At 42.7% G+C, this 16,569-nt stretch overlaps 1 protein-coding gene and 1 pseudogene across 1 annotated transcript in view; both read left to right on the forward strand.

The window, feature by feature from the left end:
- The window catches only part of LOC146174160 (uncharacterized), a 268,166-nt pseudogene that overhangs the window by 163,924 nt on the left and 87,673 nt on the right, over window positions 1-16,569 (forward strand).
- LOC146174161 (venom metalloproteinase antarease-like TserMP_B) overlaps window positions 1-16,569 on the forward strand; it is an 80,200-nt gene that overhangs the window by 51,152 nt on the left and 12,479 nt on the right. Inside the window, exons 8-9 of the mRNA XM_084584258.1 lie at window positions 13,552-13,696; window positions 14,485-14,622. Of these exons, the coding sequence (XP_084440384.1) occupies window positions 13,552-13,696; window positions 14,485-14,622 (283 nt within the window). The remainder of the gene's footprint in view (window positions 1-13,551; window positions 13,697-14,484; window positions 14,623-16,569) is intronic.

Raw genomic sequence — 16,569 nt, forward strand, 5'->3', positions numbered from 1 at the left:
AGGACGTCAAGGACGTGGTTAACAACAAATTCGTACCAAAGGAAAGGCAATAAATGCTGTTCCTTACATGGGTGTGCTCGAGAGATTGAGATAAAGGGTACACCTTTATATTTTACCTTTTATTAATCCTCTCAGATTATGACAAAAAATGTAAAAGAACGAGAGAGGGAGCCCGGACCAGCAAAGTTTTGCACAGCTTAACCCAATTTAAGACAAAAAAAGGAACTAAACTCCCAAAATAAAAAAAAAAACAATTTATAGGAAAAACATGGATGTAATATATATAAACAATACCTTAAAGGTACAAAACCAAACAAAGAACACAACTACTTATTTGAAACAAGTAGTTCCATAGAAATGAAAAAGAAACAAATAAAAAAGGAGAGAAGAATTGCACACAAAAAAATAAAAAGAAGATAAAGAGGTCCAGGAAAGAAGGCACAGAAGAAAACTTCCGTGGGTAGCCAGAAACTGCAAAAGAAGAGAGAACAGAAACACAAGTGTCCATTAAGGATTCCCAAATACACAAAAAATATAACTTTGAATCGGATATGCTAAGCACACTACAGTCTGGCAGTTGCATCACGACAGTGCTCCCAGCCGCATTTTTCAGCATGTATGAGAGTTTCCGGCCAATCGCAAGATGGAGGCGCTGCCCTTCCTCCCCTGTAGTGCTGACCTAGCTCAGTAGGCTTCTCCCTGTTGCGGAGAATCAAGCGCGCCCTGAAAGGAGTCGGTATTGCAACATGAAAAAAGATCCAATCCGCCGTGAAAAAGGCTGTTGGCCGAGTTTCCTGTCGGCGCCTTTCCAGGATGCGTACAGTGCATGACGGAGCCATTGGCAATTATGTGTATATGGCAAAGGGAACTACTGGACAGAAAGTGTAACTTTTGTAACAATACTTGAAATATTTGTTTCGACCAATAAACATGCATTATTTTTTGTACACACCCTGTCGGTATACAACCTGACTAATGAGGCTTTTCGGCTGTCGCGTTGTCGTCATGCACTCATGTCGTCGGGGTTCATGCGCATAGTGATCGCGGCTGGTTTTTCTTGAGGCTGAATGTTTTAACAATTTGACTGAAATCGCTGCAACAATTTCTTCGGACTTCGTACACATCACTCGCTCGTACTTTTATTCGCTTGCTCATCGTGTTTGCTCATTTAGGTTTTTTTGCACTGTAGTGATATGTAAGCTGTAGGGAACGTCGATATATGCCCGCAAGGGGCGTGCGACAGTGTCTCATTTCCTTCAATTATATAACTGATTAAGAATGCCCCTGAGGTTTCTAATGTTTTATGACGTTCGCATCATTGAGCACGGGAATATTTCGCAATATTCTTTGTGCCGTTTTCTGCAATCTTTTACGCTAGCGAAATTGCACAAAATTAAGTTTGCAGTTCTTCCACTGTGGGAAAAACTATGACTTAACGGTCCGATGAGGTAATCCTCAAAGCATCCTGTTGCAGCATTAGGTAGAACTTCAACCTTTTCTTAGCCATGTTGTTAGGAACACAATAATTTATAGTATTAACACCACAATAAATTCTTCCAGTCATCCGCACTCAAGTAATGAGCGCGACGTAAGAATAAAGCGCTATGATGATGCTTCTGGAGATGGCGATAAAACAGTTCAGGCCACGAGAATGGTTGGCGCTACAGAAACGCATGAAGCGATACCAAGTAATTGTAGCGTTGCGACGTCCTTTGCTTTATGCATTCTTTTCTTCGGACGAACGTTAACAGCTGAATCGCTGCTGAGGCTGCTATCAGCGGCATGGTTAAGAGGAGCGTGGCTGGCACTTTTTCTGTTGACTCAAGTTCAGTGCCTCCCTTGTGTTTCATCATCATCATCATCATCAGCCTGATTATACCCACTGCAGGGCGAAGGCCTCTCCCATATTTCTCCACTTAACCCGGTTCTGTGCTAGCTGCATCCACTTGACCCCTGCGAACTTCTTAATCTCATCCGCCCACCTAACTTTCTGCCTCCCCCTGCTACGCTTTCCTTCCCTTGGAATCCAGTTTGTTACCCTCAGCGACCATCGGTTATCCTCTCTTCGCACTACATGTCCTGCCCATGTCCATTTCTTCTTCTTAATTTCCACTAGAATGTCATTAACTTGAGTTATTTCTCTGACCCACTCTGCACGCTTTCTATCTCTTAATGTTACCCCTACCATTTTTCGTTCCATAGCCCTCTGGGTTGTCCTCAACTTAAGTAGAACTCTCTTGGTTAGCCTCCACGTTTCAGCCCCATAGGTGAGTACAGGCAAGATGCAACTGTTGTACACTTTCCTCTTGAGCGATACCGGTAAGCTGCTAGTCATAATCTGCGAGTGCCTGCCAAATGCGCTCCATCCCAATCTTATTCTTCTTGATATTTCCTTTTCGTGGTCCGGGTCTGCGGTTACTACCTGTCCTAAGTAGACATATTCGCCTACTTTTTCCAGTATTTCGCTACCTAATGTAAACTGCTGTTCCTTCCCGAGGCTGTTGAACATTACCTTAGTCTTCTGCATATTGATTTTCAAGCCTACCATTCTACTTTTTCTGTCTAGGTCATCAATCATTATTTGCAGTTCATCCCCCGAGTTGCTTAGCAAGGCAATGTCATCAGCAAATCGCAGATTACTGAGGTATTCTCCATCTACCCTTATCCCTAACTGCTCCCATTCCAAGTCTCTGAATACTTCCTCTAAACAAGCTGTGAATAGTACTGGGGAGATTGTGTCTCCTTGCCTAACACCTTTCTTTATGGGAATTTTATTGCTTTCTTTATGTAGAACTATGGTTGCTGTGCAGCCACTATATATATCTTCCAGCACTTTCACGTACGGCTCGTCTACCCCCTGATTTCGCAATGCCTGCATCACCGTCGAGGTTTGAACTGAGTCAAATGCTTTTTCGTAATCAATGAATGCTATGTATAAGGGCTGGTTATATTCCGAGCATTTTTCTATCACCTGATTGATGGTATGGATATGATCGATAGTAGAGTACCGTTTCCGAAACCCTGCTTGATCCTTTGCTTGATTGCAGTCTAAGGTTGTCCTGATCCTATTGGCGATTACCTTAGTAAATACCATATACGTAACAGACAGTAAGCTGATTGGTCTGTAATTTTTAAGGTCCTTAGAGTCCCCTTTCTTGTGAATGAGGAAAATGTTTGCATTCTTCCATGCTTCCGGTACCGTCGATGACACCAGGCACTGCGTATACAGGGTGGCCAGTTTTTCTAGCACGATATCCCCCCCGTCCTTCAGCAAATCTGTAGTTATCTGATCCTCTCCAGCTGATTTCCCCCTTTTCATAGTTTCTAGTGCTTTCTTGACCTCGTCCTTCGTCACTGGTGGAACGTCTGACTGTTTTTCCCTACCGCCAATCTCACTACGGTCCTGACTACTTTGGCTACTGTAGAGATCTGTATAGAACTCCTCGGCTACTTTGACTATCTTGTCCATATTAGTGATGACGTTGCCCGCCTTGTCCCTTATCGCATACATCTGGTTTTTGCCTATGCCCAATTTCTTCTTTACCGCTTTAAGGCTTCCCCCGTTCTTGTGTTTGTCCCGACCTAAATTTTCTTACACCATGGTCTAAGCCTATGACCCACGAACAAATAAAAGCTTCGTGCCTACTGCTTCTGTCATTCAAAGGTAACAAATAGGACATAACGCTCCGCTATGGTGGTGTATTTTGTACGGCACTCGACTACTGTAACCAAAGATGCGGGATCAAGTCCCGGCCGTAGCGGCCACATTTTGCTAGAGGGAAGATAGCAAACGTGCCCTTGTGCTGTTCGATGATAGTTCAGGCTAAGAACCCCGGGCGATCGAAATTTTTGGAGTCATCCACTACGGCGTCTCTCATAGCCTGAGTTGTTTTCGGACGTTAAACCGCACAAGCCAAATCAAGCCAATGGAGCATAAGTATCAAAATGCATTACTACCAAACGTGTTGAGATCGCGCAGCAGAGAACTCTTTCACACCACTGAATATAGCTTTATACGAAAGGGCAGCGTCTGCAATGAGCGCATGTTCCAAGTACACGTTATTCTAGAGATCTTTTCTGAGCCGAAAGCAGGACGGTAATATTACCACTCTGTCAGAACTTTTTCCACAGCCCCACGAAAACTGGCAGTTTTGTACAGGAGAATTTTTCAAAAGCCGGAAGCTGCACTGTGCGCTCCAAATCGCGCGTCAATGTATCTCACCTCTATAGCACATGTTACATATTTTAACATCGATAGCTTGAGGGAAAGTGTAAGTTGGGTAAGTGGGCCGCTGATTAAACGCCCGATTTCGACAATATAAAATATCTGCACCCTGTGCATGAAGAGGCGAATTTGGCAAAACACTGCAGGAAGTAGAAATACATCCTAATTCTTAAGAAAGGCATTTTTCTTTAGTCGGGGCAAAGTACTCAGCGAGATCGAAATCTTGGTGGCATATTACATTAGCAAAAGTAAAGATAATGCGCAAGTGATGCGTCACAGAGCTTGTTCGAAAATGTAGTTGGATTCCTAAGCTCTTTAACTGACCTATAGGCATCTTAGGAAGCGCTTTGTTATTTGAAATATTTTTCCATATTTTAATGGTATGTGCGCATATGTGATGTCAATTCCAATATATATATATATATATATATATATATATATATATATATATATATATATATATATATATAAATATATATAAATATATAAATATATATATATATATATATATATATATATATATATATATATTTATATATTTATATATATTTATATATATATATATATATATATATATATATATATATATATATATATATATATATATTGCCGTATTATATATATATATATATATATATATATATATATATATATATATTGCCGTATTACCGCGTGATTGGAAACTCACCGAATTAGAAGAACGCCTTTCTGTGCCAATCACAGCTTTCAGTGACGGCGTTGCTCGTCCACGACGACATCTCGATTGGAGCGATTCTCAATTACAACCCATTATAAACAAGTCGCTACCTACCGAGGTCAGCCGGATATTGATGGAAGTTCTTTTTAAACATGTGCACGTGTTTCACTTCGCTCGAGATCAACAACCATCGATTCCAAGTTCCCGCAGCGATCACATGATCGACACCGGATCTACATACCCAGTAAAACAGGCGATTAAATATCTTACCTTAAGAACGTAAGATAATGGACAAGCAGGCCCATGATATGCTACAACAAGAATTTATTCAGAAATCATCGAGCCGCCTCTCTGATCCTCGTGAAAAAGAAAGATTGCAGATGGGGTGCTGTAACCACTATCACCGGCTGAGCACCAGTACAAGGAAGGGTGTCTACCCGCTCCTGCGAGTTGATGGCTCCACTGACTGCTTCCATTAAGCGTCTTACTTCTGTTACTTAAGGCCCAGATACTTGCAGATCCCATGCATTTAAAAGAAAAAGAAGAATTTACGTTCCTGAACACAGATAGGTTATATGAATTTATTGTGATGCTTTCTGGCCTATGCAACGCTCCGGCTACCTTTGAAAAATTTATTGACACAATTTTATGTGGGAAGCTTGCATGTGTACCTAAATTTCGTAGGGGTTTTCGGGAGGACCTTCGCCGAGAGTAAAAGCCATTTAGCTTTTGTGGTTAACTTCTTGAATGAAACTGGTCTCGTGCTGAACTCTAACAAGTGCCGCTTCCGGCAACTCAAGATATTATTGAAAAAAAGAATGGTTCTAGGCCCGAACAAAAAAAAAATTGAAGCTGTCACCTGCGTCAAAGAGCCTAATTTTTTGAAAGAACTCGGGAGCTTTTTGGGAGATTGCTATTACATTATGCGTTAAAAATATACCTTATAAGAAACCTTAATTTGGCCTTAAACTAGAATATGCCTCCATTACATAGGTACCGTCTCTTGGTACCTTAATTGACGATATCGAAGCAGTTCGAAATCAATCAGGTTTCATTTTTCACATTATGCCCGTGCTGTTGTATTTCATTAATGGAGCCAACAATAGACCTTCCAATATAAAATTTTGAAGAAACCTCTCAAGGTTTTGCCTATTTCACAAATAATTTTCGCTAAGCCCTTATTAAATTGTGAAATCATGTGGCCTAAACTTACCTGTCAGCACGCGTCGGTCCCACGCCATAATGTTCACTCTGAGTTTGGTCGTAGAAATTTGCTTTTTTATTCTTTGTTTGAAAAACTGCAACAGAATGATACCATTTGTGTCCTACCATTGCCTGCATGAAAGATCCCACGGCATTCAAAGATGCGAAAAAAAAATCTCCTTTCTGTATACCCTGACCACTTTTTCTTTTCCTTAATGTGTTCTTTTTTGTTTCATTTTTGAAAGATATCATATTTTGTTCTCTCCCGCAAGTGATTTGTGATTTTGATCACATGTATACACCCCCTTTGTTGCGGAAAGACCTCAAAAGTAAATAAACAAATAATTTTTTTAATGGCTTTCTTAGATACCAACCTATATATATATAACTTTCTTGTTCACCACGTTTCCTTATGAATTGGTTTAGTAGATAAATAAATTTTATAAATATGTGATTATAAATAGGTAAGACCAATCCACACAAATCGTCAGAGTACGCTTGGCCCTACTAGAGAGCTGCATTTCATGCATTACGCGCGTCAGAATCGAAATAACGGCAAATAAAATTATGAACAAAAGCGCCATTCATAGTTCCTTCGGACTTCATAATATCTAGTTCCATGCAGAGCATGCAGGAACGGCGTTTAAAGGGACACTACAGTGGTTTTCAAATGTGCCAGTAGTACATATTTTTGAAGTAGATTATTTGTTGATCAAGTCTGTGAAGTTATCTCCTCGATTTGCATAAAACACCTACGAAATCGCCGACTAAAATCGTGCAATTCAAATCTCCCTCGCACCGCAAGACTGCTACCGAAGAGGAAAGCGGAGAGAGAAAGCTGGCTTCTCCGTTCGTCGTGACGTCACTTTGAGGAACCGAAAGCATTCAGAGCCAACGGAGGGAGCTTTCAAAGTGCGCTCTTCCTCGTCTTGCGTTCGTTGCGGACGTACAAAACACGTCTCTTAGTGCTTTGCACCTGATACAACAGAGCTTTGCGTGTGTTCGGATGCACAAGCAGCTGTGGACGCGACGCTGCAGTCTTCCACCGTGTCAAAAGCTCACGGAACAACGCAGTGCTGCTGAGACGAGCGATAAATTCAAGCCGGTCAAAGGAAACATTCCGCTCGAAGCATTTTCGTGACTGTGATTACATACAGTCCGTCCCTAATGCGATTTCTATGAGGCTTTGTCTAAAAGGCATGCCTTGACCATAACGCGGTTCCTTCTATTTCCTCGCACAAAAGAGTCGTGCCAGCCACTATTTCCTAAATCCACGTTTATTAAAGAAAGAAAATGGAGGCAAGGCTTGTACTTCATAGTTACATTACTTTCTGACAATTAAGGTTTCATTTCTACATGAACCTTTGCGTTTAGCGTTGATTTCGATCTGATCACTCAGTGGAATCTCGGGCAGAAACCATCGGCGCATAGCTGTATTCGCGTGTCTCGTTTTTTTTTTTTTTTTTTTTTTTTTTTGCAAAGCTCCGCGCAACGACTTCTCTGCTAAACTTCGGAAAACTCAGCAGCAGCACGCACTGATGATCTTTGCGAACGAGGAGATGATTACAAAAAGCCCATTGTTTTGTCGCAGCTAGGTTGTGACGGCTTGGCGAGATCCTTTCCAGCACGCCGCGTGCCTGATATGTTTGTGAAACCCCTACAGGGGCGTTATTAGAAGGTAAAGAGTGTACCGCTTAGCTGAGTATGGGCGCATTCAGGTATGGAGCGCACAGAGCGAAGTTTTCTTCGATGCGTCCAAGCAAGTATAAGCACCGCAGGTGTTTATATATTGCTTTGTGATTTTACCCCCGTTGCTGCCTCGTAATTTTACATAGTCCTGTCTTCTTTGGGGATGCAAATTAAATTATAAATAAAAGCGATGAGGGCTCTTGTAAGCAAGAACATTTGAAAACATGGTTTTCTCATCAAGGCAGGGGTGCAGTGGAGCTGCAGCTTGGCTTTCAACATAAGTCAGCCGTCAGTTCACTGTACGTATATTGTGAGCGTACGATAAAAAGGAAAGGTTCTCTACGTGTGCTAAATGACCCATGACTCAAGCAGCATTATGCGTGTTTGACTAGGTCTCCAGTACAAAGGCTCCGTCAATGCCTCGCATGCAGCCCAGAACTCGGCAACCGCACTTCTCAATTTGTTCATTTGTCTGGCGGCAACTGTGTACTGCTTTACCTTTTCTATAAAATTCTTCATTTTCCGAAGGCATCGCGCCTGCCACTCAAAGCAGGATTTGATACGCCATGTCTCGGGCCCTTTTTTACAACAATGGCTTCACGGGGTGGGGGGAGGCCTGAGACGGAGGCAGTCGGCTACTGCATTGTTCGCTGCCCCCTTTCTTCCCAGGAAGATGCACGCCGAAGTTCGCTGCGGGCCATGCATTTTGGGCTAATAATTACACACAATTCTTTTCAAAGTGTCTTAGTCTATCCAAAGAAAGATGTCATGCAAAGCCTACGCTCCCCACAATGGAAGTGCCAGATCGTTTATGGGCGCTCTGGTACGGATACATACGGTGAAAATCCCGATGGTCATTCGAGTGGAAATGACATGCCATAATGACATTCAAAAAACCGCAGAGAGCTGCGATCAGCACGCAGCGTAGCGGAGCAGCATCGGCAGCTTTCCTGGTCCTCAAAATGTCGTCACACCACGTCTTGTCCAATCACAGGCGGCGGCGCGACCCGCGGTGAGCCCCGGCGCGCGAGCTGTGCATTTATACTTAAAAAAGGCTATTTCTGATTTTTTCTGCCTAATTTGAATCTGATATTCGAGTTGGCAGCATGAAAAACTGTGGGTTTCTGATGAAAGCCCGATTTTTGCAAGAAGTGTTGCAGTGCCCTTTAATTACCAGTGCCTTCGCTGTAGGGAAGGTGCATAATATAAAAGAACACTGCCGAATATACATTGGAATTATGCGAAAGCACCGATGCTGCTGTTGGTTGCTTAATTCGCGTCTTGTTTACCCATTTTATTCTTTAGTACTTTCAAATTGCGCGTCAATCCCTTCCTACGCCCTTTTACAGCTCTATTTCTGGTTGCGTCGCATCACATCCTTGACGTCACATCCACTACGGCACCTCTTTCTCTCTTTCCGCTATCACGCCCACCTCTGTCCTTCCACTACGGCGCGGTTCAGGTGTCCACAGAAGAAGAGTGACAAGTACTGCGCCTTTCCTTTCTTGTGAATCGCTTATTGTATATATATATATATATATATATATATATATATATATATATATATATATATATACCTCATTAACTTATTGGTCTAATATTTTAGGACACAACATTACGTCACCGTCACCCTCTATCGATTGACACTACTCAATAACCTCTGTTGCTTCTCAATTACTCACAACTGTTAAGGACACAATTTAGCGGGCACTTTCTGCGGACAGAAATCTGAATATATCATGTTTGTCTCTTTCCACTTTCAATCCCACCTTCACCCCTTCCCTTACGGCGCTGTTCTGGTGCTCCCAGAGCAAGCGTGGCAGATACAGCGCCTTTCCCTTCCTGTGAACTAATTAATTATTAATATTATTATAGCGAAGTAATGCTTCTGCATTAAAAATGAACAAATCTGGAATAATTACAGCAACGCAGCAGATGAAGGAAATTATTTCATTTGCAGAATGCACCTCCAGCGGTCAGAACAGATGTCTTCATGAATTCTCTGCAAGGATATTGTTCGAATTTAGCACGGCTCACTTAAATTTATACAGGAGTTAGGATCTGATTTGAAGACGCGTAAACTGCTGCCAAAAAAGTTCCTTTTGCTGATCATCACAGCAATCACAGTACTGTTCAATAAGTTCGCAAAGCCTCGGATGGGTGAACTATCTGAATGACGTAACGAAGCGGATGGCGCCTTAAAGGCAGCCGTGCTTGCCCATTTCTGAGTTTCTTGAAGTGCATCATCACTCGCCGCTAGCGATGTTGATATCAATAGTCATGGGTGCATCGGCTTACACGGCACAGGTGTATTGGCCGGGCCGAGGACTCGTGCCATTACATATTCAACTTCTTATGCACAGAAACATGAAATAAGATGCTCTAAATTTGCTCCTTGACGACGTGACTACGTGCATGTGACTGCGTGATAGCATAAGAAGAAAGCCGGCAGCCCCTGGCACAAATAAGTTATAGGGAAATTTTATAAATGAGAAGTACAAAATAATCGTGGAGTTAATTGTTCAGAAAGAACAATAAAAAAACAACCACGCACTTTCTGTGTGGTCCAAACCCACAAATTCTGACAAATACTTTGTAATGCCATTGCACCTTATATTTCGCGGCAAGGGCCGGTTTGAGGGCGTAGGCGAAAACGAAAGGCATTGACTTGCCACATATAGTAAGTACCCCGCCGGGGTGGCGCAGTGAAGCCAACAAAACGCGCCCTCGCTGATGAAAAGCGATATACGCGCGCGAACGAGATAACGGTTATTGAATACAAGGGGCAGAGGCATGATGGTCAAAACGGAATTACGAGCGCCTTCGTGGAGCATTACCGTGAGCTTTTTTCGAGCAAAGCACAAAGTGAACAAGGGAGAAGGGTTTAGAGATAAATTTTTGCCTCTGATGCCAATATTAGGCAAAGAAGTTACTGAAGAGTTAGATAACGAAATAAGTGTGGAGGAAATAGAAAAAGTCATTTATGAATTGAATGTCGGAAAGTCCCCGGGACCAGATGGTTTGAGTGCGGCCTTTTACAAGAGCCTTAAAAGTGAGTTATCTATCATGCTCTATAGGCTTTTCAAGGACTGCTTTGATGTGGAATATCTGCCACCGTCGTTTAGCAACGCGCATACGGTCATGGTTCCAAAGACTGATGAGCCAGCCATGCTTTTAAAAGTTACAAGCTATAGACCGATCATGTTAACAAATGTAGATTATAAAATTCTGATGAAGGTGGTAGCTAAGAGATTGCAATACAATATAAAAGATATTGTTGGACCTCATCAAACATGTGGAATAAAGACCAGAAGCATATTTAATAATATTCATGTAGCGCGTAGTGTGTTCGAGTGCTGCGATGCTCTAAACAGGAGAGTGGCCATGGTTCAAGTTGATTTTTAAAAAGCATTTGATCGCGTGTCTCATGCAATACTGTACTGTTTGTTGGAACATATTGGTGTTGGTGCCGTTGTATTGAAAGAAATATAAAATGGGTTATGCATGTTGCTCTACACGCCTTATGATTAACAAAGTGTTATCTGAAAGAATTGATGTAGGAGCATCTGTGCGGCAGGGATGTCCACTGTCTCCTCTCCTCTTTGCTATATATTTGGAACCATTGTGTAGAATGGTAACTGCTAACGAATACATCCGTGATTTTAAGTTGGGAGTATGTGAAGTGAAAATGTTTGCATACGATGATGATTTGGCGCTTTTTTGTGAAGACCGCGAAAGCGTTTCGGAAGCTTTCAAAGTAACACAAAGGTATTGCAGGCAGACTGGTAGTGCTGTTAATTTAAAGAAAAATCTCGGAGTCTGGCACGGATAATGGGAAGAGGAACCGGAAATTTTCTGTGGAGTAAGATGGGCTACAAAGCCCGGAGTTTATTTGGGAGTCAGGGGAAAATGCGAATTACTGGAATGAAAAAGCGGAAGAAATACGGGAAAGGACGAAAGGATGGATGGGACGTAACCTCTCTATTTTCGCCCGTGCGACTGTATGCAATACCTTTTTGGTGGCAAGAATAATGTATTTGCTTCAAGTATTGTATTGTGCTCGAAGCAATATACAAAGGTTCCATCGTGTATTTGCGGTCTTCATTTGGTCGTCCAACTGGGAACGAATTAGCAGAGATAATCTCTCTCGGCGAGTTAAAGACGGAGGGTTGTCTCTAATGCATCTATATGTGCGGTAGGTGGTTTTAAGGTTTTGTTTCCTACGTGACCAAGAATATGCATTCCTGAGAACCTTTATGCAAATCATGCTATCCAGTGCAATTCCAGAGTTTATAGTCTCTTCATGCTCTGCTCGGGGATACACTGTGTCACGCTTCCTGCGAGAAGGGGTGTGGTCGTTCAAGTTTTTGCGCGTGAGGTACTCTGTAGAGTATTTAGCGACGGTACCACCTAAGCGACAGTGCAAGGATCTTATTTCAGAATTGTTCCCAGCTCCATTGTACAGAACCTTATACTGTGAAGGCCCAGGGAAAGGTGTGCTCAAACGAGTTAAAAACATGACTGTTGCACCGGGCGTAAAAACATTCTTTTTTAAATTGCATACAGGAACCCTCCCAGTCAAAACATGGATGGAAGAAAAGGGCCTTTTTGTACCTTAGGGCTCAAACTGTCTACTATGTAGGAAACCTGAAACAGTTGAGCACGTGCTCCTGGACTGTCGGGATGCAAAGGACACTTAAAAAAGACCTGCCATTGACGCCACGTGTAATTCGGTACTTGACAACTGTTAATGATGATTTTCAGTATGACCTCATCATGCTATTTGGCCTTCACAGTATTTGGAGGAGTAGGATGGCTTATAGACACTGTGATGTCGATGCACGATCTGTATGTGATTATTTTGTTGAACAAGTGCATAAACTAAAAGAAATTTTGAAGCAGCAAGACGCTACGGAGGAGTTCTTGAGTCTGATGGACGAACTTGTGGTAATGAAAGTCCATTAGACACCGTTGTCAGCCAAGGGGCATGGCATCCACAATCTTTTACTGATGCATTTGTACCAATCCATGCAATAACAAAAAGCCGGGGTGGCGCAGTGGTTAGGGCGCTCGACTACTGTTCCCAAGGACGCGGGATCGAATCTCGGCCTCGGTGGCAGCTTTTCGATGGAGGCGAAAAGTAAGGCACCTGTGTGCTGTGTGATGTGAGTGCACGTTAAAGAACCCCAGGTGGTCGAAATTTGTAGTCCCGCACTACGGCGTCTCTCATAGCCTGAGTTGCTTTGGGATGTTTAAACCCCATAAACCAACCAACCAACCAGCATAGTGTGTGCAGCTGAGAGTGAATGCTATTTAAAACTCCTCGGTGTGAGATATGAAAGCAGAAAAATTCAGCGTTCATTTTTGCAACTAGGCTCGTTGTTCTGCCGTGATTACTGCGCTCTATTTAAGGCGACACTTTGCCAACGTGGCAATTCTTCCAGTCATGGTCTCGTTTACATCACACTTAATCAAATAAGTATATTTGTCAACGCTGCAAAGCAATACATACCTTTCCACCGATCTTATCAACAAGGAGCAGAGCTATGTCCATATCTCTGTGCAGTTGTTCCAGAGTGACAAATGTTTGTTTTATATAAAATGAGTTCATAGTTGTCAGTCTTTCCTGCTTCAATTTTCTAATACTGTCCTTAAGAAAACATTTAAATGCGAAAGGTCCTGACAACCATATACTCGGCGTATGATCGATGCGTTGAATGTGCTATCATTTTTGCAGAGAAGGATGGGCAACCTGTCTCTTAGATAACGCTAAACGACATTCTGTCCCACTTTTGTCAGCAAAATTTAAGTCAGTATCAAGTGACTACCAAAACCTTTGCAAGCACCTTCACCCAAATTTGAACGACATATACTTTATACAGGTAAGTGCCCCCGTTTAGATGCCTAGCTGAGAGTTGAACGAAGTAGCGTTAAAGTTCACGCTGTGGAAAAAAAATTCTCCGTTGTCGGTGTTTTCGGCGTTGTGAGGAGAAACTTGCGGGCTTGGTTCTAGCAGACACTAGTTGCCAGTTGACATGTATTGGTACTTATTGGACTACAAGTTGTTTAACATCAGTAAAACACAAGAGATGGCATGTGCTGCTTATTCGGGATTCTCAGTTGATATGTGAGAGCGACATGGGATAAAAGTTTACGGAACTGTTGAGGAAAGAGTAAAACACGCAACTCTTGGTTAACGTAGCCACCTCCTACAGTTTGGTCAGGCGAGTATTTGCACCTATATATATATTTCTCACTTTTACTTATTATGATGACCGACGAAGTCATGTTAATTAATATGGGTGATATACGACAGGCGATATTAAGGTTTAGTGGTAAGAAATTATCAAAGTGAAAGCACGGAAATGGGGATCGGCAGAAGGACCTGTCGCAAACGGGAGCCATAACCTTTCTTTCCTAATCCCATTAAAATCTGAGGCTAAGTATTCTCTGAACTGCTTTTTCTACCCGATAGATACTGTAATGTCTCTATGCACTCGTCGCGCATAATGTTAGACCTTGCTTTTTAACAATGGACAGGGATTGCAACTGGCGAAAAGAAACATTAAAGCGATGCCTTGTTATAAGAAAATGCTTGCTTCACTCCTGAACATGAAACTTTTCGTTCCAGCATGTGATCTAACCAAACCTTGTTTTCTTCATCTTATAGAAATATGGTGATGAATACAGCTTGCAAAACTGTGACCTCATCTGCGCAACTCCGTTGGGCGCTGACAACATCAAACTGTTTCGCCACGATGCCCCAGACTTCTTGTCCTGTGGCACATCCGGTGGAAATGAGCTAAGGGTAAGGTTGTTGCTTTGCATTTTGTGCAGGTAAATTTTAGACCATAACTGTCGATAGGCAACCAGAAGCTACCTCTCAGTATACCCTCTCTTGCCAATAAAGTTACGACAGGTACCAAGTGTTACGACATATTGCCACTCAGCTGAATTAATAGGACATCGAGCATATAAATCAGGCAAAAACTATATTCCATTTACATTTGCTGGCCTTAAATGTAAAACCATGCTTGCATATTTAGGTTAGGGCAAGAATTATTAATTGAGCAGAATAACTAATGCTGGAGTGAAAGAATAAATCTCCATCAATAACTATTTCCCTCAAAATTTCCTTAATGTGTCGATTCTTTCCATTGTCCTTTTACTGGTATTTAACTAAATGTTTGCAACCAGAGCCTGCTCCAGCAATCAAAAACATGTGTCATAAATACCTTCATTATGTACAGGTAGAACGAAAAGAAGATAATGGTTTGCATGGTATGAAAAAGAACTGAACAAGGGTAAATGGGGTACGCCTCAGTTCGCAGATTAGCCAACGTTTCGACAAGTGGGCTTATCTTCGTGTGGGCATAGCGATCATCACTGGCAGGGGTTTAAATGCGCTTTTGCTTCCGAAGAAGATAAGCTGGAGAGGGGAAAGTGAGTGTGAAGGAGTGGGGAGGAGAGGATGGGAGAGAAAAAAGTGGGTCATGAAGTGAAAGAAAAAAAACAAAAATATTCAGTATTTACTTATCAGCCTGGAACCAGATATTCTGTGCCCTGCAAGAGAAGTAAAAGCGCCAGTACCAGGGAAACCTGCATTGCCGAGTAGGTGATTAGTCACCACTAAAGCGGGTTTGGTGCGGATAAACCTTACAAAGGAACAGGCTATGCAAAGGGCCCTGATAAGGCATATATCTAGGGGGACAATTCTTAAAAGGAGGGGGTAGGGGGAGTGCAAAGTCACAGGATAATAACCGCACAGTGAACCACAACTGACAAAAAAATAATAATCTTGAGTATGTATCTCAACCTGGACCAGAGATCCTGTGGCCTACAAAAGAAGCAAAAGCGGCAGTACCAGGTAAAAACCCACAGTACCGGGTAGACGAAGTCCACTTGTTGAAACGGGCTCATACGCGAACTGAGGCGTACCTTATTTACCCTTGTTCATTTCTTTTTCATTATGTACAGTTTGACAAGAAAAGCGACAAAGCTCGTAACTGTTCCTAAATAAGAGGAGCGGCAGAAAAGTATCTTTTTTTATCAATTATGAAAGAGTATCTTTTTCTAGACCTTCCTTTCCCTCTTTTATATCACTGCAACAATTTCCCAGGGATGTGTGCATATGTACGCAAACATTCGTATGTTGTCTGATTGAAGAATATTGTTGCCTGGAAACGCGGGAACAAAGTGATGTGCTCACTGACGAAGACGACGACCGAGGAGCACGGGCACGACAAAGCGTTGAGAAAGAGGACGACGCTGACAGAGTGGACACTGCATGGCTACTGAAGTCTGAGCGTCGAGTTCAGCCCATCGCAGTGCTGTTACATTAAGTACATCCCCGTAACATCTTGGTGGAGATGGCGGGTTCGACACAATCTGAAGCTGGATCTCCGCAGGCGCCGTCACCTCGGAACCGTCACGATGACAACCCACGCGGCTCCATCTACCCCCTCAACTCCAACTGTCGTCGTAGTCCACCCCCGTTACCCTGGCCCATTCTGCGGCACAGATGAGGTCGATGTTGAGGACTGGCTTTCGCTTTATGAGCGTGTTAGCCAGCACAACAGGTGGGACGCCACGCTGATGCTGGCCAATGCCATCTTCTACCTTACTGGCACGGCGCGCGTTTGGTTCGAAACACATGAAGCAGAAATACCCTCCTGGGATATTTGCAAACAAAAACTCCGTGACCTGTTCGGAAAACCGGTTGGCCGTCGACTCGCTGCCAAGAGGGACCTCGCCA

Source organism: Amblyomma maculatum, chromosome 11 (genome assembly GCF_055883805.1).
Source record: "Amblyomma maculatum isolate TAMU_Amacu chromosome 11, ASM5588380v1, whole genome shotgun sequence".
Taxonomy (NCBI): Eukaryota; Metazoa; Arthropoda; class Arachnida; order Ixodida; family Ixodidae; genus Amblyomma; species Amblyomma maculatum.